Below are 27,061 nucleotides of genomic sequence, written 5' to 3' on the forward strand. Positions count from 1 at the left end.
TGACTTAACAACAACAAAAAAGAAAAGAATCTCCATTATATATATATATATTTTATGGGTAATGTTTTATAATACTTAACCTAAGGCCAGAAGCAGGATGGGATAGATGTTGAATATTCATTATGTAAGATTTTTTTATCCTTTGGTTTAATTTACCAGATCATGAAATCAAAAGTGTATAAACAGGTCAAGTCAGTGCGGTTAATATTGAACATTAGCCAGTTTTTGAGCATTTGCTATAATTTAGGATGATAGATTTAGAGCTGAGAGGGAGCTTAGAAACCATCTAATTTAATTCTTTTATTTTATTGCTGCCTGTAAGTAAATTTTACACTCCTCCATTCTTATTTAGAATAGTTTAGTAAATCTTTTTTGTTTCTAGTAGATGGTGCAAAGATCAATAACAGCTTGACCAGAGTAAAAGTATCATAAAATCTGAACTATAGAAGTTTTACTTATATAAAAAAGTTTTATTGCAATCACAGATGCATAAACATGTAAACCAATACAGTGTCTGCCTTAGCTAAAGATTGAAACCTTTCTTTGGATAACAGTTAAAAACATAGGAATTATCATTTATGTAAATATATGGAATATGTTTAATCCTTAGCTTCCTTCAGGCCTTGGTTAAGGTATCACTAAAACATTTCCTGATCCCCTTAGTTGTCAGTGTTTTCTTATATTGTATTTATCTTTGTTTAATTCCTTGAGGGCTGGGATTTTCTTGGTTTTTGTCTTTGTTTCTCCAGTACTTTATGTATACTAGATGCTTAATAAATGTTTATTGAGTTGAATTAAATACTCTGAAACCTGATTTCCAGAGGTTCAAAGAAATTTCATGAGAGACTATTACAGTTGGGTTTTTTTTCCCCCTCTCTGAAATGCAAACAAAAAACCCACTAAAAGCCCTTCATAACCTAGCCCCTTCCTACCTTTCTGGTCTTCTTAAACCCTACTCCCTTCTACCACCCTATGATTCAGTATCACTGGAATCCTTGCTGTTCCTCAAACAAGATGCACCATGAATTTTCACAGGCTGTTGTATGTGCCTCATATTCTCTTCCTCTTCATTTTTGTCTCTTGGATTCCCAGCCTTCCTTCAAAACTCAACTTAGCTAAAATTCCACCTTCTTTCTAAAACACTGGACTGTCTTTTACTCTTTGTATCTGCAATGCTTAGCACAGTACCTGGCACATAGTAAGCACTTACTAAATGTTTGTTTACTGGCTGACTGAGTTTCAAAGCTGAGACTGTCTGACTTATTTAAATACTCTTTCCATTTCACCATGCTATAGAATAAGTGTTTGTAATTTATTTTGTTAACCTGAAAGATCTAAGAGAAGATTCATCCACGTTTATAAGATCACAGTCCTTATTTTATAACTTGCCAAATGGCTAAAACATGTCTCAGCCAGTAGCTAATCTTTTATTGGTGGCTTTCTTAAAATCAAAAACTAAGAAGGGAGAACTCTGTTCTCTGGAAACTATTATTTGGAAATTTTAAGTCACTATAAGTTCTGTAAAGGTAATTTAGTTAAATTGAAATAATAAGCAAAATCACATAATTGACCAAAGAAAAAGATATTAGTCATTTGGAAATCATATTTTGATTTTAAACATAAGTCAAAAGAGATAAATAAAAAGACAGCTTTCATATCCAATGGAAGTCACTGAATCTAAAGATATATTATAATAAAGGACATAAGGAGGGAGAAAGGAGCATGATTTTGATGGCCATAAAGTCAGGAGCAGGTGCAGGAGGGGAATGAAAATTGATGAAAATATTATATTAGGATAACTGATTGATTTAGCAAATATGGAAAGATTTCTATGGAAGAGAAATTCTGATCTCCACTTTTGGGAGATAAACCTGCCAGAGACAAATTTATTAGTTAAATAATACTAAGCATCTCTGTTTAGAGAGAAAGTCCAACAGAACAGAATTCTATCGTGTCTTTAAAAATCTCTCTACCCAAGCTTTTTTTAAAATTTTTTTTCATTTTTTTGAGTTTATAGGATTCTAAAACAAAGACAAATTTTAGAATGAAGATCAAAAGGGACAAAGTCTAGGCAAATATTTCGAGTCATCAGACAAAAAAATAATCATTTAACTTTAGGCCTACACTGGATAATAGTTTTCCTAAAACTATTTACTTCTTTAATCATTCTCTCTAAGGAGTCTCCTTTTCGTCCTATTCCAGAGATTTTTAACCTAAATGCCTGAAAGTGTTGCTGGGGTTTTTTTTTTCTTGATGTATTAATTTATTTTTAGTTTTTAACATTCACTTCCATAAGAATTTGAGTTCCAAATTTTCTCCCCATCTTGTCCCTCCCCCCACCCCAAGATGGCATGCATTCTGAATACCCTTTCCCCTAATCTGCCCTCCCTTCTATCTCCCCCCTGACTCCCACCACCTTCTCTTATTCCCTTCCCCTTCTATTTTTCTGTTGAACAGGATAGATTTCTGTACCCCCATTGTCTGTATATCTTATTTCCCAGTTGCATGTGGAAATAATTTTTAACGTTTGTTTTTAAAACTTTGGGTTCCAAATTTTCTCCCTTTCTCCCCACCCACCCTCAAGGAGAAGGCAAGCAACTCAATACAGGTAGTACATGTGTAGTCATGCAAAACACTTCCATAGTACTCATGTTGTAGAAAGCTAACTGTATTTCCCTTCTTCCTATTTCAAGCCCCTACCTCCTTCCCCCCATCCCTGTTTATCCCTCCTCAGAAGTGATTGCTTTTGATACCCCCTCCCTCAATCTGCCCTCCCCTTTATCATCCCCCCCCTTCCCCCCTATTTTCCTGTAGAGTAAGATAGATCTCCATACCCAATTGAGTGTGTATGGTATTCCCTGCTTAAGCCAAATCCAGTGAGAATAAAATTCACTCATTCCCTCTCACCTTCCCTCACTTCCACTCCACTGTAAAAGCCTTTTCTTGTCTGTTTTATGTGAGATAATTTACCCCATTCTACCTCTCCCTTTCTCCTTTTCCCAGTATAATCTTCTGACCTCTTAATTTTATTCTCCAGATACCACCTTATCTTCAGCTCACCCTGTGCCCTCTATCTCTATCTCTGTCTATATATATAGATATATATACATACATACATTTAATTTTTTTACCTCCAACTACCCTAATACTGACAAAGGTCTCTGAAAGTGTTTTTAAAAATGTATTTCAGTATAATTGGTTTCCTTTGCAATCCTTTGTATTTTATTTTATGTATTTAAAACCATAATTCTGAGAAGTTGTCCATAGATTTCACCAAACTGCCAAAAGGGTCCAAAACACAAAAAAGGTTAACCCAGTTCTAGTCAAGAATGAGTGCTTCTATTAATTGAAATTATTCAAAGACTTCTTCCTTCTCTTAGTCTGTTCATTACTCTAATCCTGTCTAAATTTAAATATATTGATCTAGGTGTAATTCTCAAATTCTAGGAGAAGAATCTGCCTTATTTTTCCTTTCCTTTTAAAATTGGCTAGGTCTTTAAAAAGGATATTAAAAGTATTTCGACCTGGAATGTTAAGTTCTAACAAGGTTTTCTTTCAAGATTTTCTGAGCAAGAACTTTAGACTAAAATATTATCCTAATATGGTTTTATGCTATGTCTCCTAAGAGAGAACAAGGGGATGTGTGTTGAGGTGGGGGGGGGGGAGTCAGCATATGCTTCCACATTCCCTTCCCTTTTGTGCCTACCACAGACTAATCACAAGAATATAATGAATGCCAAGATTTCTTTCTCCATCTGCTCTTCTTGCTCTTCAGCATCAAGATGTATATTGCTCTGCTTGATCCATTCTAAATAGGGAGCTGTGTGCTTTTGTCTTAAATACAGACAATGCACATTAAGATAAAGAACTATTTGAAAGCTATGATAGTATACCAAGTGGCATAATAGAATTGAGGTCATTGTCTTGAATATATGGCAGGTACAGAAAGCTATGCAGTGGATGAGATAAAAGAAAAAACAACACACTAGCGTTTGAACACTAGTTGAGTCTTCTGCCCTTCAGTCTCCTGAAGTAACCAGAAGGCTGTTAAGATTAGAAGGAGGTTATCAAGAATGGAGGTGATCCAATTTAAATGCAGTTGGAACTTAAACATTGTTCTGCAGGTTTTCTGATCACCTTAACCATATCTGTCACAAAATAGATATTCTGAGTCTATATGCCAACTTTATCACAAGTTTTTTTAATTAAATATTTACTCTCCAAGAACCAATCTCCTGCCTGCAAAGTTTGCTACAGTACAGTGAGTAAGTTCAAATTTCACCCAAGGCTTGCTCAGTACTTCACATATTGGGATGTCCCATATCCTGTAAGCAATTATTTTACTGGATCCTGTCACACATATCAGAGAGTAAACCTTAGCGGTATTAAAGATAAAATGAAAAACATTTAAATAACAGTGTGGTTTAAATTCTTCAGAATCAGGGGCAGGTAGGTGGCAGAGTGAATAGAACTCTGGCCTTGGAATCAGGAGGACCTGAGTTCAAATCCAGCCTCAGACACTTAACACTTACTAGTTGTGTGACCCTGGGCAAGTCACTTAACTCCAATCGCCTCACCAAAAAGCAAAAAAAAGAAAGAAAGAAAGAAAGAAAAAATTCTCAGAATCACTAGATTTATAATAATTTAAATACATTATATAGTTCATTTTGATTACATTCCAAATATTCTTAGGCCTTGTGAACTATTAGTGTTTTCAACTCATGTAAAATTTTTTTCAGTTTAAATAAATAAATGGCCAGGCAGGCAAATAAATAAATAAGTGTTCTTGGGGTGTCTGGCAGACTTGACTTTTTTCTTCAGTGGTTAGATTCAGTGAGTCTACAAGAGGAGTCAGTGAGACTGAGCAGCTCTGCTCTTTAAACAACTTCTCATAAGCACTCAAAAAATCCTTTACCTCTGTTTAGCTGGCTATGAAAGTCTTTCAGAGCAGGTGGTCCATAGTCATGGTGGTCCCTGTCAGATATTGGATATCCTGAGGCCAAAGACTATGGAAGAAACTTTTAACTGTGGGAGAAAATAAATCTATATTTTATATTTTAGGCACAAATCTGCCAGAAACAACTTTATTAATTAAGTAATTCTAAGCAGCTCTGCTTAGAAAGAAAATCCAAAGGGACAGAAATCCATTTTACCTTTGAAAATTCTCCACCTAAGCCTTTTTTGAGTTAGACAAATATAATCAAGGTCTGACTGATGGGGACAAAGTCTAAGATTCATTATATAGAACAATAATGCCTTAGCTTTTGGTGCCCCCTGAGAGATTAATTTTCCTGAATTATTCAGTCCCCTTTTATCCCCTACCTCTAATAATTTCTTTTTTTCTTTATCCTGGAAAATACTTCTATTCTAATTATTCAAATTTTTTCCCCCTTTTCTTTGACTTGATGATGATGTTCAGTCATTTTCAGTTGTGTCTGATTCTCTATGACCCCATTTGGGGTTTTCATGACAGATATACTGGAATGGTTTGCCATTTCCCTCTCCAGCTCATTTTTATAGATGAGGAAACTAGGGTAAACCGGGTTAAGTGACTTGCAGCTAGTAAGTGTCTGAGGCCAGATTTGAACTCAGGAAGGTGAGTCTTCCTGACTCCAGGCCTGGTGCTCTACTCACTATACACCACCTAGCTGCCCTTTTTTGACTTACCATTACCCTGATTCAGTCAAGGCTTTTGTGGAAAGGAACTCCTGCTTTTATATGGATTCATTAAAAGCCTTCCACTCTAATATGATTACCATCCTAATTTTATCTTCCCTAAATTTTGCTTTAGTTTCCCTTTTGTAAAGGATATTAAAAGAATTTTAGACTGGCGTGTTGATTACATGCTGACCAGATTTTCTTTTCAGGGGGAGCTTTTGACTAAAACATTTTCCTAAAATTATTTTGCAAAATATTGCCTAAAGAAGGGAAAAAGTGGATTGGGGATAAGGGGAAGAGGGTATCAGAACACTTCCATACCTGTTTATAAAATGTCTTCCAAATAGGACTTTAGAATGGTTGCTTAGCATCTTGAAGATTGGGGGAAACTAGGTGGATAGAGCACCTGCCCTGAAGTCAGGAGGACCTGAGTTCAAATCAGGCCTCAGACCAAACGCTTGACATTTACTAGCTGTGTGACCCTGGACAAGTCCCTTAACCTTAATTGCCTAAAAAAAAATAGAATCTTGAAGATTAAGGAAGAGGAAGTGTACTGCTACTACTTTTTCCCTTATCTTTTCCTCTAATTTTTTTTAAATATTATTAATTTATTTTGATTTATCAACAATCACTTCCATATGCTTTTGAGTTGAAAATTTTTCTCCCCCTTTCTCCCCCTCACCCTCCCCAAGACGGCGCACAGTCTGATATAGGCTTTATGCTTACATACCCATGAAACATATTTTCACATTAGTGAAGTTGTAAGTAAAAATTAAAACCAATAGGGGGAACCGTCAGAAAGATGAAACAAAACTCAACAGAAGGTAAAAATAAGTGATACCGATTCGACTTCAATAGTTCTTTCTTTGGATGTGGATAGCATTTTCTATCCCGAGGCCTCTGGAGATGTCTTAGATCCTGGTAATGCTCAGAAGAGTTCAGTTTAACAATATTAGTCATCGCATAACGTAGCTGTTATTGAGTACAAAGTCCTCTTGGTTCTTCTCACTTCACTCAGCATCAGACCATATAAGTCTTTCCAGGTTTTTCTGAAGTCAGCCTGTTCATCATTTCTTATAGCACAATAGTATTCCATTACATTCATATACCACAACTTGCTCAGCCATTCCCCAGTTGATGGGCATCCTCTCCATTTCCAGTTCTTTGCCACCACAAAAAGAGCTGCTATGAATATTTTTGTACATGTGGGTCTTTTTCCCATTTGTTTGATCTCTTTGGGATATAGCCCTAGAAGTGCTACTGCTGGATCAAAGGGTATGTACATTTTTGTAGCCCTTTGGGCATAGTTCCAAATTGTTCTCCAAAATGATTGGATCATTTCACAACTCCACCAACAGTGTATTAGTGTTCCAATTTTCCCACATCTTCTCCAACATTTATCATTTTCCTGTTTTGTCATGTTGGCCAATCTGATTGGTGTGATATGGCACCTCAGAGTTGTTTTGATTTGCATTTCTCTAATCAATAACAATTTAGAGCATTTTTTCATATGACTATAGATGGCTTTAATTTCTTCATCTGAGAACTTTCTGTTCATATCCTTTGACCATTTATCAATTGGGGAATGACTTGTATTCCTATAAATTTGACTTAATTCTCTGTATATTTTAGAAATGAGGCCTTTATCAGAAAGACTGGTTGTAAAAATTCTCTCTCCCAGTTTTCTACCTTCCTTCTAATCTTAGTTGCATTGGCTTTGTTTGTACAAAAACTTTTTAATTAAATGTAATCAAAATTATCCATTTTGCTTTCCGTAATGTTCTCTATCTCCTGTTTGGTCATGAATTCTTCTGTTCTCCATAGATCTGATAGGTAAACTATTCCTTGTTCTCCCAGTTTACTTATGGTATCAGCCTTTCTATCTAAGTCATGAACCCATTTTGACTTTATTTTGGTATATGGTGTGAGATTTGGGTCTATGCCTAGTTTCTGCCATACTCTTTTCCAGTTTTCCCAGCAGTTTTTTTCAAAGAGTGGGTTCTTATCCCAGAAGCTAGAGTCTTTGGGTTTATCAAATAATAGATTATTTTCCTCTAATTTTTAATTATTAGTCCTTTTTTCTATTCTAAACTAATCAATATATTCAAAACAAGATGCTCATTCTTTAACTTCCCTCTTTGATTTGTAGAACTAAGCTTATATATTTGACCAGCTGAAGAGGAAGCCTGAAGTAGTGGTTAGAAAGGTAGCCTTTGAAGAGGTAGCTAGGTGGCGGAGTGGCTAGAGCACCAGCCCTGGAGTCAGGAGGACCTGAGTTCAAGGCCTCTCATGCTTGATGCTAGCTGTTACCATGGGCCAGTCACCTAACCCTGCTTGCCTTGCCAAAAAAAAAAGATGAAGAAAGAAAGAAAAAGAAAAGAAAGTAGTCTTTGCAAGAGGCTAACTCCTCTTAATCCTAGTGCCTTCCTTCTCTCAATTATTTCCTATTTGCTTGCTTTGTGTATTTTTTAAAATTTTATCTCCCCCATTAGATTGTAAGTTCCTTGAGGGCAAGAACTATCTTTTGCCTCTTTTTGTATCCTCAGTGCCCAGCAGAGTGTAATCACTTAATAAGTGTTTATTGATTGGTTTCTTTTCTTCCTGTCAAAACTAGAGAGAATGCCTTAATTATTGTTCTCTTCTCCCCAGTTTTCCTGGATCCTCAAAGGCAGATTTAAGGAAAGAAATCTGGGGTGTTCTGTAATGGCAGATTGTGAAGATTTAACTGATTTTGTGTATTTCACTCCCTGCTAGTTGTTGTTAGCTGGTTCCTCTTCCACAGATTAGTTGCATGAACTTACATTTTATATCTCCACACTGCTGGAGTGTAAGTCCTCTCTGGGCAGGAACTGGGTTTTTTTGGCTTGGGTTTTTGTCTTTGTATCCCCATCTCCTAGCACAATGCCTTGGGCATATTAGACCCTTAAAGTGCTTTTTGTTCTTGTTGTCAGTGATTTTATTGACCATGCTATTGAGAAAGAGGGAAGGGGAGAGGATTTATATGGCACCTACTGCTTGCTAATCACTGTGACCTCATTTGATCCTCATAACAGTCCTGCTGGTAGGCAGGTGTTATTATCTTTCTTTTAAAATTGAGGAAACTGAGGCCGGCAGAAATAAAAGGACTTGCCTGGGTCACATAGCTAGTATCTGAGGTCAAATTTGAACTCAGATCTTCCTGCCTCAAGGCCCAGCACTCTATCCACTATGACACCTAGCTGTCTGAATCAAAGTTTAATTTAAACTGCATTTTACATTTTCAGTTTCCTATGGAGTTCATTCATTATGTCTTTTTATTGGAGATTGAATGATCCACTAATCAACAATTTTCAAACCTGCTTAATCTGGTGGATAGGAAGTTTTTCCTGTGTAGAAACTGAGAGAGGTTCATGAGCAATAAAACATTTGAAAGTTCAGGATTGACGTTATATATTAAGCCCAAAACTAGAATCAGGGCAACTGAAGATTTAAATTTTTTTTTTAAAGTTTTAATAGGAATAATTGTTCCCATCTTTTTCTGTGCATCTCTATTAACATTGCCTTCTGAGAAGGGTTATAAACTCACAGTAAGAGTGTTTTGCCCATTTAGAACCAGTGTTTGAACTGAAAGAGGGGACCGAAAGGTCTGTGTTCTAGGCAGGATAGAGAACTTCTTTCTGATTTACTTCATACAGACACCTCTTCTGCCTCTGAGGATGAGGGCTCTCTGAGAAGACAAGCGGCTCTCTCTGCTGCCTTGCAGCAGAGTTTACAGAATGCTGAGTCCTGGATCAACCGCTCAATTCAGGGATCGTCCACTTCTTCATCCGCATCTTCCACACTGTCCCATGGAGAGGTCAAAGGAACCACTGTGTCACTAGCTGATGTATTTGCCAGTACTCGAATAGGTAGGAGCTGCATCTCCCCAAGAAACCAATTATTTTCTCTTTGGTTAATTTTGACTATCTGTATCCAGAAATTGGTTTATGGTTTACATTAGACTCTTTGATTTTTCAAAATGACCTTAACATGTACAGTCAGATAGAGATTAGCAACTAATGGGGAAAGGGAAGAAGTACTCACAGTACAGTAATGATGGCTACCATCTGTGATATTGGTCTATATTATTGTTCACCTGAAGCCATAGCTATTTCCATAGCAACATTCAAGCTGTGAGAGACAATGCCAGTCTTAATGTGTATGGTGGTTCACTTAAGACTGTGAAAATTTGTAATGGCCCAGATTCTGTTAACCTTTGTTATAATTTTTTTTAACGTACAGAAAAGTAAATGAGAAAACTTTTTCAGTATAGCAACAGAGCCTTTATTCCTACTCATAAGATTGGCCTTTATTGATCTTGCTGCTATGATGTTGCTACACATTAGAGTACTCAGCTAAGAATTTTGTGTTCTGTGTTAAGTTGCTAAGTACTGCTGATTGCTATCATACGAAATAAGTTTTTGTTTGGCTCTGCTTTAATTGTGTGTGTGTGTGTGTGTGTGTGTGTGTGTGTGTGTGTTTAAGAAAAAATGATATCCATATATATAAAATTCATTTTGGCTCAATATATGATCCATATTAGCATTAGGCTATGATTACTTCTCCTTCCCCTCCTCCCACTGTTGATTGTATTTTGTTTTTCTTGTCACATTGGTGCCTTTTCTGTTATTCTGTATATGTTTGTGAATCTAATTTCTGAATGTAAAAATTTGTAAAACTTTTCCATTCAGCACCATAATTTTTAAAGAATTCTGTAACGGTCATGATTAACCAAGATGCAGAGTCTCCAAATACCCAGTCTTAGAACTACTGGAATCTTTCATTTCTTGCATCTCCTTTTCCACTCTCCTCTTTCTCCTGACCCATATGAATGAGTAGTATAAGTTTCATAGTATAGCTGCAGGTCTGTGTATTCTTCTACACTCTTACTGTCTCCTACTTCCTGATTGGGGAATATACAGCAAAAGTGTGGTAGCTGGGTCAGATTTTTTCAGAATCATTATTTGCATAAAATTTGATTACCTGCTAATGAATTTCAATTAAACAGTTGCATAACAGTGTCAAATCTTATTTGTGTAGTTTTCTTTTCTATAAAAAGTCGAACTAGTAGTTGGATATGACAATATTTAGGTCTGTTTTTTACTGACAGTATTTTATGTTATATGTTTTTTTCTCCCTTCTGTAGAGAATTTCTCTGCCCCCCCTGATGTCACCACAACTACCTCCTCTTCATCTTCCTCCTCGTTTCGCCCAGCAAATATTGACCTACCCCCCTCGGGGATAGTTAAAGGCATGCACAAAGGGTCTAACCGTTCCAGCCTTATGGATACAGCCGATGGTATAGCTGCTTTTGGTGGACATCCTTAACCAGAAAAGAGAAAAGTTGAACTAGCTTATTTCAGTTTATATCAGTGCCTCACTTAGAATGAAAGTAATTGCAATTTTCTGTCCAAGTTGGTAGCAACAAATATTCTTGTACTGCACTTTCTTGTAACTACGTGGATATCTATTTATAATCACTTAACATTTCCCATGAGATACTTTGAATAAAAAGTGACTGTGAGGAACAATAACAGATTATTAAACCAATTTTTGTTTGTTTTGTTTTTTTGGTCACAGACCCCTTTTGCATTCTGATAATGCCTATGGGCCCATTCTCAGAATAATGTTTATAAGTGTACAAAATAAAATACATAGGATTTTAAAGGAAACCAGTTAATTGCAATACATTCTACATATTTTTAGGGAAACTTAAGTAAGGTGCTACCTAGTGGCAGGTCTAATAACTGTAGTAATTTCAAAGTGATTTCTAGTTGTGATTATAAACGTTATTTAGAGATCACCAACTGTATTGTGATATGAAAATATCACAATTTCTTCTGGTGACAAAGTCATAGATATCATTAATAGTACTGTGGTTTATTGCCTGTATTTATCAATGAATTTTTAAATTTTAGTTAGAGGTTAGTAAAAATAAAGATGTAATTTTTTTTTCCCATCCAAGTTCACATACCCCTTGAAGTCTGTCTGGGGAGCCCTTAGGCATATGCAGACCTCAAGTTAAGAAGCCCTAAGATAAAAGAAGGAAGAAATGAAATATTGGAGTGACATACTAATATTAGTGTTTATTATGGTCATAAAAAGCAGTGTGTACATATTTATAGCTAATTGATGCTATTGAAATCAATTAAGATTTTGGGAGAAATTCATGTCATGAAAAATAGAAATGCCTATGATGAGAAATAAATTTAAAATCATTATATATTCACTGAATTTCACAATGTAACCATAATAATTTTCTTTCTTGTAGGTGTCCCTGTCAACAGCAGAGTCTCTACAAAAATTCAGCAACTTCTGAATACTCTGAAACGACCCAAAAGACCTCCCTTAAAGGAATATTTTGTAGATGATTCTGAAGAAATTGTAGAAGGTAGTAACATGTTTACCAAACACAAAGTATGAACTTTCTTTGTAAACAAAGAGTATCAGATCTGTTTCAAGATGATGATCTCAGTTGGGCATTAGGCAGTTGGTGGAAGCTGGGGAAGTGGGGGAGATCAGGAAAGATTTCATGTAGAAGGTGTTACTTGAACTGAATCTTGAAATAAGAGATTCTAGAAGGTAGAGATGAGGAGGGGATGCATTCCAGTCATTCTCTAGGGAATGGCCAGTGCAAGGACTCAGAGACAGGAGATGTATCTTGAATTTTTAAAAGGAACTAACTCTAGAACACTGAATTAACACACAGTAGACAGCTAAGCAATTTTTACACATGGCATCAAATTTGGGGGAGGATATGAAATTTGACTTTAAATAATGCTGCAGCATCTTCCTTTGTTAATCAGTCTTCAAATACTGAGTTATCTGCTGTGTGCCAGCTACATTGTTAGGTGCTCAGGGGGACAGAGAAATACAATTTCTGACCTCAGAGAGCTTAGATTTAGATGGAAATGAGATATAGTTAATTGAAAAAGTAATTAATAAAATAAGCAATTAATAGTAACAGCCAAATAAGTGCTATTGTGGTTCAGAGGAGGAAAAGTCCCACTTTGGGGTGGGCTGTTCAGGACTTCAGAAAAAGTAGCAGTGATCATTAATAATTTATTTTATATCGTCGTCAACAGATTTTTATTGAAAGCCTACTATATTCATGTTTTTCTGTCTTACCTGGATTTTCTGAAACTGTCCCCTTCATCATTTATTAGTGCAATAGTATTCTGTCAGATTTGTACACCATCACTTGTTTAGCCATTCCTCACTTGATGGGCATCCTTTCAGTTTCCAGTTCTTTTCTACCACAAAAAGAACTGCTATAAATATTTTTGTACCTATGGGGGCTTTTTCACTTTCTTTGATCTCTGGGGATTGACCTTGTAGTAGAATTGCTTGGTCAAAGCGCATACACAGTTTAATTTTCAAAGGTTCAGAAGTTTCAAATTGCTTTCCCAGATGGTTAAAATAGTTTATTAATAAGACATTAGTGTGCTTGTTTTCTCATAGCCTTTGTCATCTTCCTTTCTTGTCACCTTAGCCAGTCTGATGGGTGGGAGGTAGTACCTCATTTAACTTGTATTTATTTCTTTAATAGTAATTTAGAGCACTTTTTTCAAATGGCTTTTGATAGGTTGAATTTCTTTCTCTGAAAATTGTATATTGATATCCTTTGACCATTTATGAATTGATTTGTGATCATAAAAGTAATGTACGTAATATAGGGGAATAGTCTTTTTCTTGTAAATTTGTCTCAGTTCCTTATATATCTTTAAAATGAGACCTTTATCAGAGAAACTTGTTGCAAAGATTTGTTCCCCAGTTTCCTGCTTTTCTTCTAATTTTAGCTTTATTGGTTTTGTTTCTGTAAAACTTTTTAAATTGTATGTAATCAAAATTAACCATTTTACTTCCTTTGAACCCTTGATCTCTTGTTTGTTCACCATGGTGTCTCACTGCTCTTTATTATTGAAAAGGTTTTGGCCAAGGTTTTCCAGAGCAACTATTTCATCCTCCATGCTTTAAATGCACTCCCTTCTCACCTCCACCTTCTAGAATCCCTGGCTTTGAGGCTCAGCTCAAGTCCCACTTTCTACCTAAACTATTTCCTCATATCTCCCCCTAAACACCCCCCCAACTGCTAATGCCCTTCCTCACTGAACTTTCCTGAATTTATTATTTAGTCTGTGTATGCTTAACCTGTCCCTCAGTAAAGTATTAGCTCCTTGAGAACAGGGGTTGTTTATTTTATTGTTGTGTTTCTGTCTCCTAAACAACTAGTAGGCTTCCTGGCACATAGTAGGAGTCTGATATATGCTTGCTGATATATAATATATAGCTGTTTATAATAATTTCTTTACTTCATGAAAAGCGTTATCTAAAGCAGATTGAACAAGTCTTCACAGAGGAATAAACAAATAAATTAGATCTACTTTGAACTCTAAAGTGAATTTAAAACCAAGTTAGTGCAAACAGTAGGTTTATCTCTAGAAGTAGTAGGTTAATTTCACTTGGAAGCCTTCAAATAACAGCTAGATAACCACTTGTTCATAAATATTGCTGTTACAAATGCCAGTTCAAGTACTAGTTAAATTAGCTATTCTCTGAGGTCCCTTCTAATTCCAAGATTTCCTAAGAAAGGAAAAATTCAGCTGCGAATAGGAGCCTAAAGTTCATGAGTATTGTGGTTCTTTCACGTCTCCTTTTAATTTAATATTTTTTCGTTCTATGTATGCAGTACCTCAGCCGGACCCAAACCAGCCCAAACCAGAAGGTCGTCAGATGACTCCTGTGAAGGGAGAGCCATTAGGAGTCATCTGTAACTGGCCCCCTGCTTTAGAATCAGCACTGCAGCGGTGGGGGACTACTCAAGCCAAATGCCCTTGCCTGACTGCACTTGATGTTACAGGGAAGCCAGTTTATACTCTAACATATGGTGAGCTTAAGAGACTTCAGTTCCTGTTTGTCCTCCTACTTCTGGGATATAATAAGATACATGAGCTTGTAGCAAAAAAGACAGTACTTCCATAATTGTGTATGGTAGGAGGTTTGCAGATAAAAATAACTACATTTTTAGCATGATATTCAATAATTACTAACCTCAGTATTTTAGCAGCCCTTTTAAATTAGGTTGGTTCTTCAGTACTAAGTATAGTGTCAAGTATTTACATTTTCCATAGTAATGGTTGAAGGCCTGCCAATATTTTAAAACTGTAGAGAGGTTTTGTAGCAGGGGAGGAAAGAGACTTCCTAACGGTTCATGTCCTCAGCGTGAGAAGAATTTTTGAAGATAGAAATGCAACGCTAATAATATTCTAGTAAAATATACATATATTTAATTTATTGGAATATTGTCTTTTGTTCATTCATTTTTGCTGCAAGTAGCAAAACCCCAAACTAACATTATTTGCAGTAGAAAAAAACTAGAAGCTTTCTTTCCCAATAAATTCGAGAACAAAACAAGAATGCTTTCTTTCCCCACTGTTATTTGATATTGTTTTAAAAGTCTAGTGATATCTGTAAGATTAAATTAAGGACTTAATGGTGTAAACATTGGTAAAGAAGAAACAAAAGTATCTCTATTTGATGACATAATAGTTTACTTAGAAAACTCTGAACAGAAAATCATGAAAGAAACTAATTAAAGCAGTTGATAGCTTTAGTAAAGTAAAAGGATATAATGTCAATGCACAAAAATCAACAGCATTTCTGTACAGTAATAACAGAAGCCAGAAGGATATAATCAAAAGGGATATCCCATTCAAAATAACCATAAAATACATAAAAATATTTGGAAGCCAGTCTACCAAAACCCTTGAGATTTATAAAAATGCAATTACAAAGCCCTCTAAAGAATAAAATTTTTTTGCAACAATCATTTCTAGCTGTCCTTTCCACCACTGTTGCAACAATCCCTCCATTGTAACAAAGAGAAGAAAGTGATATAAAATCTACCAGTATATGGACTGTCCTTTATTTTTTTGTTGCAAGGGGTGGCTCTTAGATATGGTATTTCAGAAGGATATATTTGAAAATGAATGTGATATAAAAATAAATTATTTCAATAAAATCAGTATTTTCTAAAAATTCAGACATTTCTTTTTCAGTGCACGGTTAGTGGACATACCAAAGAAGCTTTGAGATCATCCTTTACCTCAAGTAGGGCAGTCTCATTAGACAGGTGGAACAAGCACATGGGCAATAATAAAGACCAATGATACCAATAATCATGAAGATGCATTTTACAGTATCATTTTCTTGCCAGAAACTTTGGTGCCAGTAGAATGTAAGTTCCATGAGAGAAGGGACTTTTTTTTGTTTTTGTCCTTAGATAGCACCTAGAATAATGCCTGGCAAATAGTAGGCAGACCAAATACATTTTTATTTAATTAAATTGAACTATATTAGAGTTTGTTTTATTGTCCCATCCCCAGCCTATTCAGTGCCTCCATAGGAGCACTGCCATTGCTTTTTTTCAGTGTGAAAACCACATTGCTTAGGCACCAGATGAATTTGAGCTATGTTAGTCCATTGTAAAATTGTCTTTTTCTTTCCAGGAAAATTATGGAGCAGAAGCCTCAAGTTGGCCTACACACTGCTTAATAAACTGGGGACAAAAAATGAACCAGTATTAAAACCTGGAGATAGGGTAATTTTTAAAAATGTCTACTTTCTTGTTCCTTTCTTTAAAATGAAAGGAATGGTGGTGGGGTCATTGAAGTAACAGTTATATTTTTAAAGAACAGTAGCAATAAAGTACTTATTTTTCAGAAAAAGATAAATAGTCATGTTAAGCTTTCTGCCACTACTTATTAGAATCATGAAAATTGTTTGCAGCCATTCTCCTAGGCATAATACTTTATTGTAATTTTAGTGTTCTTGGATTGAAGGGAAATGCTGACCTTTTACTTTAACCAGTTTTTTGCTTCATGTGTCCATCTCTTTACGGGCTAGTCAATTAAGTTTTAGGCTGCCAGGACAACAAGGAAAAGAGGACTTAGGTCTTTCGCAGCCTAACCACCTTCAAACAGAACTTTGAGATTGATTTAGAGTAGCGGAAATAGTGATTAGACTACTATTTTATTTTTATTACAACCCTAAAACCTTTGTCAGTTTTCTGTTGGCTTTTTTTTCTGCTTTATGTATTGCTTCCTAAGAGGAACCAAATTAAAAACCTTTTATACGCCTTTGAATTGCAAATGTCTCTTTTACCTTAGATATTTATTGAATTTGAAATGGTTCATTTTTAAAATGTGTTAATTTTTTGGCAGCTAAATATCAGTTTCTCTCTCTCTCTTTTTTTTTCTTTTAGGCAATTGGGGTTAAATGACTTGCCCAGGGTCACACAGCTAGGAAATGGCAAGTGTTTGGTCTGAGGCCGGATTTGAACTCAGGTCCTCCTGACTTTTGGGGCCTGTGCTCTATGCACTACGCCACCTAGCTGCCCCTCACTTTCTCTTAATGTTAAATATTTGTGCATTTTGAGATTATACAACTTCCTGTCAAGCTTACATTGAGAAAATGAATATAAGATTGACTTTTTCAAGAAGATAAAAAAGTCCACTGGATTAACTTTTTAAAAACTTTTTTTTTAATGTGGCAAGAGGCATTTCAGAAAAAAAATTATGCCTAGAGACATCCAAGTCTGTAACTTTACTTTAGTGGAATACAGGGTCATTTCTGAGTTCCCAAAATGTGTTTTCTTTTTCCGAATAGAATGGACTTTCTTTTGTAGGCGGGAGCAGTTTGTTCCTACTATGCATTTTATAGCAGCTGATGTTAATGCTTAACACTAAGAATAGTTTCAAAATTTATCCTATCTTGGGAACAGGATCAGAAAATAACAATTTCACTACTGTCCACCATAATTGCCATTTATGTAATCATAGGAAGGCCAGTATGTTTTTAAGTATTTTGCTATCTTATTTTTGTTAGCTTAATTTATTCCAGAATAAACAGTTTACTCTTTACATTTGAATTTTTGCATCATAAGCGGTCTGATGCTATAGAGTGTGACATTGAGAACTTTTTCTTTGTTTCCCTTCTAATTGAATGTCATCGTGAATTTTAGGTGGCCCTGGTCTATCCCAACAATGACCCTGTCATGTTCATGGTGGCTTTTTATGGATGTCTCCTAGCAGAAGTGATCCCTGTACCTATAGAAGTGCCGCTTACTAGAAAGGTAACATTGACAAAGCCACAAGGCATGATGATGGGATAGGAGATATCAAAACATCAGCATTTATTTTGGATAATGTATTTCAGCTGCTCTGAAAGTAAAGTGCTTACTTTCTGACAGTTTTCCTGAGAATTCAGACAAGTTTTAGAAACATACATTTTCCATATATACCCAGGTTCATGAATGTAGAACCATAAGAGAACTTAGAGGGGATCACCTCATCTCCTCTTTTGGCAGCTGGATATGCTGAGACTCGTGGAATTTAAGAGTTTTATCCAGGGTCATGCACAGAATGAGTTGTAGAGTTTTGAACGCAAACCTTCTAATTGCAAATCCAGCTAAATGAAGGAGGTGCTATTCCTTTCTTGCACCTCTGTGTCATAAAAGTATCTTGAAATATATTTGACTTTTTCAGTAAAACTAGTACTAATATTATTATTAATAATAACTAGTATTTATATGGCACTTTAAGGTTTGCAGAGTACTTTATGTAAGTGCCATGCAGCAGTTGCTATTTGATTTATATCTTGCTGTCCTGAGCAACTAGCATAGTTGCCAGCATATAACAAACACTTACTGATTGGTTAATTTACTGGAACATTGGGGGAAACTAGTCCTTTAGTGACCAGTTCTAGCATTTATCTCAAGTCAAATTGAGTAATTTTTGGTCTGTGAATAAATGGGAAAATTGGGGGGATTAGGATTAATTTTCAGCAATGTGGAACAGCTTGGTATAAACGTTTAATTTGTTACCCAGAAGATAATATTTTCCAACTCTGTGTAAAAAGGCTGTTACTACTTAAATTCCAAGCCTTTGACAGATTCTGGCATGTCTCCATATCATTAGCACACACGAGTGACAAGAATTACCAAGGGTTAGATTGTTGATAAGTGTAAGGTCAGTTTTTAGTTCTCTGATAGTAATGCTGTCTTATTCCCCTCCGCAGGATGCTGGAGGACAGCAGATTGGCTTCTTGCTGGGAAGTTGTGGTGTTACCTTGGCTCTTACCAGTGAGGTTTGTCTGAAGGGGCTTCCAAAAACTCAGAATGGAGAAATTGTACAGTTTAAAGGTTAGTGGAAAACTCACTTGGGTTCAGAAGGTCAGTTTCACAATTATAAGATAGAGGAGGCAGAGGTAGCTATGTGTCTGAAAAGATTTGGACTTTTAATCAAGAAGTGATTATGGCTGCCAGAAAGCTAATATTAGCATTTTAGGCTGCATTGAGAAAGGAATAATGTTTCAGACTAGAAAAGTACCACATCTAGAGAATTTAGGAAGTACCACATCTTAGGAAGCTTCAGTGTAAGGGAGGGACATTGATAACATAGAGGGTAAGACAGTCAGAATGGTGATCAGCCTCAAGGTCTTGCCATATGAGGATTGATTAAAGGAAGTAAAGATATTTAGCCTAGAGAAGGAAAGGCTTAGGGAAGGAATGATAACCATCTTAGTTTTTGATAGGATGCTGTCATGTGAAATGGGTATTGAAGTTTTCTTACTTGTCACAAAAGGCAAAACTGTGAGCAGTTGGCACAAGAGTCCGAGGCATCATTTGGTCTGACATCTCTCAGGTCTGACCCTTCTTCTCCACTCACACAGCTCCCATCTTGGTTCAAGCCTACTTTACCTCCTTCTAGATTACTGCATTAGTCTCCTCTTTGGTATCCCTGCCACACATCTCTTGGCATTTTAGTCCATCCTACACAAAATAATTTTCCTTAAATCCAGATCTGAACATGTGCCTCCCTATTGAACCAAGGCCAGTGGCTTTCTGTTGCCTATAGGCCAAAATATTTATCTTTAACCCCACCTCATAGAGTCCCTCTCTTCTTGTGTGACACAGCTCAAGCACCATCTTCTACATGAAGCCTCTCCTGAGCCCTGCAACTGCCTTCCTCTCTCACAAACTAACTTATATTTAGCTACTTTGTATATATTTCTGTTTGTTCACTTTGTATTATGCTACACATATGTACATATGACCATTAGAATGTGAGCTCCTTATGAATAGCTAATGTTTCATTCTTTGTACTTGTATCACCAGCGAAGTACCTGACACTGGTAGGTGCTTAATAAATACTTGTTGATTGATTGATTGATCCAAGCTGTCCAGAAGCTGGACTGCCATCGGAGGTAGTGAATTCCCCTTTTCATGGAGGTCTCCCAGCAAAGGCTGGAAGACCAATTATGTACTACATTGTATGAGGAATTCTTAGTCATAATATTATGTATGGGTTGAACTATGTGGCCTCTCCGGGCCCTCCCAGCTCTTCTGTTCTGTGATAACAGGTGTTAGCTGTAAGTTAAGACAGCATTAAAAGGTAGCAAAATTCAGGTCAAACACAAAAGAAAAGTGTTGGTTCTAAATTCTAAGGTTAAAACATTCTTCTTTCCTTTAAAACGGTAAACTACAAAAAATGGGTCATTCCATGTACTATCTGGGCAGGTGCAGGGTGAGAGCAGTGTGTTTATTGGAAAGTAATTATTGCATCAATACAGAATGCATCATAAAAGTTATTTTAGACAAAAGTAAGTAGTTTTTTAGGTATCCGAAATAGCTAAGGCGTTTATGGTTTTCTAATACGTTCAGGTTTGTGTAAGTGATCGCCGTATACTTGAGTTAAATATCTTATATAGTGACAGAATACTAATCGCTGGGTATCAAATGCCAAATGAGAGAGCAGAAGAAAATTTCTTGAGATTGTTGAGGTGGCATTTCCTTGAAAGGGTTAAGGTTCTACCCAACTTTGTTGTAGTCCTTAGTATTTTCCTTGTTTCACCCTTCTTCCTAACATATTACTGTATAGTAAAAATTCCCAATCCAAGAATAATTTTCATTTGTTGTGTTCCAGTAATTCGTTTCAAACAAAATAACAAAAAGGTCTCAGCAGTGCCTAAGGAGGTGCTTTTTTTTAAAAGCTTTTATTTTTTAATTTTTTTAAAATATAAATTTATTTTTAGTTTTCAACATTCACTTCTACAAGTTTTTGAGTTCCAAATTTTCACCCCATCTCACCCCTCCCCCTACCCCCAAGATGGCATGCATTCTGAATGTCCCTTCCCCTAATCTGTCCTCTCTTCTATCTCTCCCCCCTTGTCTTATCCCCTTCCCCTTCTATTTTCCTGTAGGGTAGGATAGACTTCTGTACCCCATCTCTTGTATTTCTTATTTCCCAGTTGCATGTGAAAACATTTTTTTTAAACATATGTTTTTAAAACTTTAGGTTTCAAATTTCTCTCTTCCTCCCTCTCCACCCACCCTCATTGAAAAGGCAAACAACTCAATATAGGTTATACAGGTGCAGTAGTGCAAAACACTTCCATAGTAGACATGTTGTGAAAAACTAACTCTATTTCCCTTAATCCTATCCTGCCCTCCCATTTATTCTGTTCTTTCTTTTGACCCTGTCCCTCCTCAGAAGTATTTCCTTCTGATTACCCCCTTTCCCAATCTGCCCTCCTCTCTATCATCCCCCTGCTTTCTTGTCCCCTTCTTCCCCTATTTTCCTGTAGGGTAAGACAGATTTCCATACCCAATTGAATGTGTATGTTATTCCCTCCTTAAGCCAAATCCTATGAGAATAAGATTCCCTCATTCCCTCTCACCTTCCCGTTTCCCTTCCACTGTAAGAGCCTTTTCTTTTCTCGTTTTTTTTTTGTGTGAGAAAATTTACCCCATTCTGCCTCTCCCTTTCTTCTTCTCCGAGTATCATCCTCTCTCATCCCTTAATTTTATTCAAGGAGGTGCTCTTTGATAATTTCTTCTTGACCCTAATTTTCTGTTTCTTCCTAGGAACAGACAGCTTATTCTTGAGTCTGATCTAGAGTAAGAGGAGCTCAGGCTGATCTGGTCTCTCTCAAACTTTTCCTAGATTATTTTTTAGGCTTTGGAAGCCTTGTACTCTGAGTGCAGTTCCAGAATAAAAAGAGTTCTAAGATGTTAATAGAAAATAATTGAGATAAGGTACTGTTACTAATTCTGAAAGAAAAGTTTGCTTCTGAAAACCATATGGATCTATGCTGAGCATCTTGTTTTAATTATTTGTATTGGTGTTTTATCCATAACCCCAAATAAGTTGTTATCTTCATAAAAGCAAAAACCACATGTTGCCTCTAGTGGTATGCAGATTAACTGAGGTAGAATAGAACAATTGAATTGATTGACTTCTACAGTGAACCTTTGTAAATTTTTATATTTCTAAAAAATTTGCCTGCCACTTGCAGCAGTCACTCATTTTGCATAATTTAGTATTGAGTTCAGAAGATTTTGACATGTTCTTTAGTCACGAAACCACATTTTCATTGATTTGGATATTGAGTATAGCTTTAACAAGCAACACATTTTTCCAGAATTATCTCTGACTATAATGCATAGGTTGTCAATGAAGTTTAAGTCAGGCAAGTTCTCAGGCCTTTTAAGCACTTTTATCTTCATCTCCTGGATAAATGACACCTGCCATGATGCAAGGTTTTATTGCATCATATACAGTATTCCATCTCCATTCGAAAGTTCTGTTTTTCAGAACATTAATAAGTTTGTTATTCATCATTGGGAACAAGAGGGCCCATTGGAAGTATAACGCTCCCCCCTAACATTTTGGGAGTATATGTTTTACAGTCTTAAGAACATTCCCAGATCTTATAGACTCAGCTGGACTTCCTCTGACAGTAGTTTTGGAATAGTCAAATAAAAAAATGTTTCATCAATAGAAATTACCTTTTTCCCATCTTCAGAACTCTCATCTTTGTGTATTGTCTCACTTTGACAAATATGTCTTATTCATAGCAACAGTTAGCCGCCACTTTTAAATGGCTATTAGATTGGCCAACATGACAAAACAGGAAAATGATAAATATTGGAGAAGATGTGGGAAAATTGGAACACTAATGCATTGTTGGTGGAGTTGTGAAATGATCCAACCATTTTGGAGAACAATTTGGAACTATGCCGAAAAGCCTATAAAAATGTGCATGCCCTTTGATCCAGCAATAGCACTTCTAGGGCTATATCCTGAAGAGATCATACAAATGGGAAAAGGACCCACATGAGGGGACAGCTAAGTGGCGCAGTGGATAGAGCACTGGCCCTGGATTCAGGAGGACCTGAGTTCAAATTTGACGTCAGACACATAACACTTACTAGCTGTGTGACCTTGGGCAAGTCACTCAACCCCATTGCCTAGCCCCCCCAAAAAAGAAAGAAAAAAAAAGAGAAAAAAGAAAAGGACCCACATGTACAAAAATATTCATAGCAGCTCTTTTTGTGGTGGCAAAGAATTGGAAATGGAGAGGATGCCCATCAATTGGGGAATGGCTGGGCAAGTTGTGGTATTGTGCTATAAGAAATGGTGAACAGGCTGACTTCAGAAAAACCTGGAAAGACTTGTATGGTCTGATGCTGAGTGAATTGAGCAGAACCAAGGGAACTTTGTACACAATAATAGCCACGTTGTGCGATGACTAATATTGCTAAACAACCCTTCTCAGCATTACAAGGATCTAAGGCATCTCTAGAGGCTTTGTGATGGAAAATGCTATCCACATCCAAAGAAAGAACTATGGAAGTTGAATCGCTATCATTTTTTTCCCTCTTCTGTTGAGTTTTCTTTCCTCTTTCTGGTGGTTCCTCCTATTGGTTTTAATTTTTACTTACAACTTCACTAATGTGAAAATATGTTTAATAGGAATGTAAATGTATAGCCTATATGAGATTATGTGCTGTCTTGGGGAGGGTGGTGGGGAGGAAGAGGGAGAAAAATTTTAAACTCGAAAGCATATGGAAGCATTGTTGATAAATCAAATTGTTGATAAATCAAAATAAATTAATAAAATTTTAAAAAAAATTATTCTTTTAACTATGAATAGTTTGGTGAATCCAGCTTCAAAAAACCTTTTGTTAGAAGTAGTAGAAGAAACCTATTGTCAGAAGCACATGTATGTGACCATTGCTTTTGCATAATGAAACCATATCAAAATTATTGCTTATTTCAAATAATTCATATGTGAACTCTATAAGCCACTCATTGTTGAGCGGTCTTTTGCAATCAGTAAGTGCTTAAGTGCTTAATTCAACAAGAAACACTTACTAGAAAATATTTGCTAAAAGAAGGAAGCAGGTGCACACCCTGAACTGAGGAATCAGGGGACCTCGCTCTGCTCTAGTTCATTGGACAGGTTATTGAATCTTTCAAGGACTTGAAAATGTTGAAATTCTTTGATCCCTTTTATTTATAAAATTATATGGTTCTATGATAAAAGGGTATGGCAGTGCACTGCTGTGAACCACTTCACGTGAAGATAGGCAAGTGGGGAGGAAATTTACTTTTTTTGAATGGAAGGAGTAATCTTCTCGTGTCAATAAAAACTAGCAAAATCAGTTCTTTACTAAATTATATTAGGTTTCACAGGTAAGAATCTGGATTTAATTAAAAATAAAATAAAATTTTAAAAAATAATCTGGATTGCAAAGAAATCCAGTTGATCATAAACTCTTTACATAGCAACTAAAACCACTAATTGCTTTCTTTGGACTTGGTTTAGGTTGGCCTCGGCTCAAGTGGGTGGTAACAGATTCCAAGTACCTTTCCAAGTCACCTAAAGACTGGCAGCCACATATCTCACCTGCTGGCATAGAACCCGCCTACATAGAGGTAAATTCTGGAATAGGTTCAGAAATATTAATAAACTTTCTGCTGTAACTATAAATAAACACCCCCAAAATAATTCACTTTGTAAGAGTTTTAATAGGAGCAGCTTCCTACTTCTATGTTAAATTTCCATGTGACTGAAATGAAAATGCTTTCTAATGGTACAGCTCTTGAAGTGCTTCTTCAAGAACCCACTAAGTTCTGGGGCTAAAGCGTGTGGGATTCACTTGCAGAAAACTGAGAGGTAGCAAAAAATTACCCCAGGCATCCAGCTTACAATGAGCTTCAGAAAAGTAAGTAAGTTTGAAGGAGGATATATGAAGGAAGGAATAGTTAGCAACATGGTTCTACTGTTTCTGCTTGTCCAGAAAGCTATGAAGAAGTGAATGAAAGGAACGAAAGCCATGTAGTATAAAGGAAAGAACAGTTTTTGGACTCAGAAGACCTGAGTTCAAATCCTTCCCTGATTACTTACTACTCACTGTCTCTATGACTATGGTCACTTAACCTCTTCGGGCCTTGGTTTTCTCATCTGTAACTTTGGGAGTCAGGAGAAGGGTGATTGAATGAAATGACTTCCTAGGTCCCTCCCAAGTACTTAGCACAATGCCTGACACACGTAAGCCCTTAATAAGTGCTTGTTGACTGATTGACTTGACTTCTAATTCTAAAACTGTAAACTATAGGAACTAATAACAAAAAAAAGCAGATGAGGTAAGAGGATATTAGAGGATGTAGTTGGTGTGTTGACAGAGTTTAATGTGGAGGGTCAGTTAGGCAATGAACATTTATTAAGTGCCTACTGTGTACCAGGCACTGTGCTAAGTGCTGAGGATACAAAGAAAGGCAAAAGATAGCCTTTGCCCTCAAGGAACTCCCAGTCTAAAGGGGGAGACACATACAAACCAGGTGTAGATACGGTGTAGACAGGACACGTTGGAAAGAACTGATTATGTCACCTGAAGCACTCCCCTTACTTTTCTGAGCCTTAGGCTCTTCATGTGTAAATGAAGAGCAGTGGACTAGATCTTATCTAAGATTCTAACTGGTAATGGCACCACAACACGTATTCCCCGGTTGTCTTGTTTTCCAGAAACCGTATTCCGTGTCTTTCTGGATATTCACATTGAACTGAAAAGTATAGGTTCCATTGCGGGGGATCTTTCAGATACTTTTGTAGCACTTGGCCTTTTTCTGACTCAGTAACTTAAGGAAGGAAGAAAATTATTTTATTTGTCAAAAATACACTCTTATGGCTTTACAAACTTCTGGATTAGAAATCACTCTTTAATTATGCCTCGCCCCTCCCCCCTTCTTTCCCCCAGTACAAGACAAGCAAGGAAGGGAGTGTCATGGGAGTCACAGTGTCCCGGCTTGCTATGCTGTCTCACTGCCAAGCCCTGTCCCAGGCCTGCAACTATTCTGAAGGTCAGCTCACATTCTACAGCAGCCCTCATTGTATTACTTTTCAGATGTACTAACATTATTTCAGAGGTGAATTGATAACCCCCTTTTGAATGTTCACATTTAGAGTAAAATATTCATAGTTTGGGCAGCTTCACTTTTATATCCCTTCTTGCCTTGATTCACATAGTGGGTTTGTTTTTCTGGATATACTATAGTTTAAAAGAGAAGCCTAATTCTGGATAAGCCAAGTAAGAATGATTTTGAGAGATTTAGTGAAGCAAAAGGAAAAGTTTTAGCTTGATTCTCCTTCTGGCTACATAACAACATGGACTTCATCTAGCCCTCAGTCAGAAGTCGCTGCACTTGTAAGTTTGGCAGGAGAGTCACAGAACTTTAACCCAAACAAAATGTAAGAACGATTTACCAATATGGAGATACAGGTTTTATGGTGAGGTACAATGTGGTGATTAGGCCCCCTAAAATACCTTCTCTTAGAAGACAGATACCAGATTGTATGAAGTACTTCATATGTTCAGTTACTGAATGTTTAACAAGTAGGGCATATCACCCAGTGATCACAGACCAGCTTGAGGCCCCCTGACTGTTTGTATGTAACAGTTAGAGCCCCAAACTTGAAACTATGAGATAGATGCTGTCTTAACACTTTCAGTTAAGGAATTGTTTGAGTTGGGGAAGTGATATTATATTGCTACTTTGGCTACTTAGTGATTTTTCACTTTGACGATATCACCTACTACCAAATTTTTTTTTCATCTTTCCGTTTATAGGGGAAACCATAGTCAATGTATTAGACATCAAAAAGGATGCCGGGCTGTGGCATGGCATATTTGCAGTAAGTTACTCTGACTAATAAACCTGCTGTGTAAACTGAGTAATGGAATTTATAAAGCAACTCCATTACTCCATTACATTTGTTGCTGTGGATTAATATCCCAACAGTGGTTGTTTTATTTGTGATAACACTTTTAGCTAACCATCCTATTTTCCAATGGCATTTTATTCAGATGTAAAATGTAAATGTTAATAGAAATAAAGAGGAATGTATTGCTGCTGTTACTTGCTTATGTGGTTGACTACACCCTTTACATGAGAGCACATATGAGACAGAAATAAAAAGCCCATCTGCTGTGATGGCTCTTATCCTGAAAGACACCATGAATGCCATATGTAGACTATTG

At 36.4% G+C, this 27,061-nt stretch overlaps 1 protein-coding gene across 1 annotated transcript in view; it reads left to right on the forward strand.

The window, feature by feature from the left end:
* Positions 1-27,061, forward strand: part of DIP2B (disco interacting protein 2 homolog B) — a 209,823-nt gene that overhangs the window by 120,708 nt on the left and 62,054 nt on the right. Inside the window, 10 exon segments of the mRNA XM_020966118.2 lie at positions 9,333-9,545; positions 10,823-10,975; positions 11,948-12,067; positions 14,366-14,563; positions 16,185-16,276; positions 17,699-17,809; positions 18,754-18,877; positions 24,349-24,458; positions 25,781-25,883; positions 26,651-26,715. Coding sequence (XP_020821777.1) covers positions 9,333-9,545; positions 10,823-10,975; positions 11,948-12,067; positions 14,366-14,563; positions 16,185-16,276; positions 17,699-17,809; positions 18,754-18,877; positions 24,349-24,458; positions 25,781-25,883; positions 26,651-26,715 — 1,289 coding nt within the window.

This window comes from Phascolarctos cinereus, unplaced genomic scaffold (genome assembly GCF_003287225.1).
Source record: "Phascolarctos cinereus isolate Bilbo 61053 unplaced genomic scaffold, phaCin_HiC Scaffold_1;HRSCAF=81, whole genome shotgun sequence".
Lineage (NCBI taxonomy): Eukaryota > Metazoa > Chordata > Mammalia > Diprotodontia > Phascolarctidae > Phascolarctos > Phascolarctos cinereus.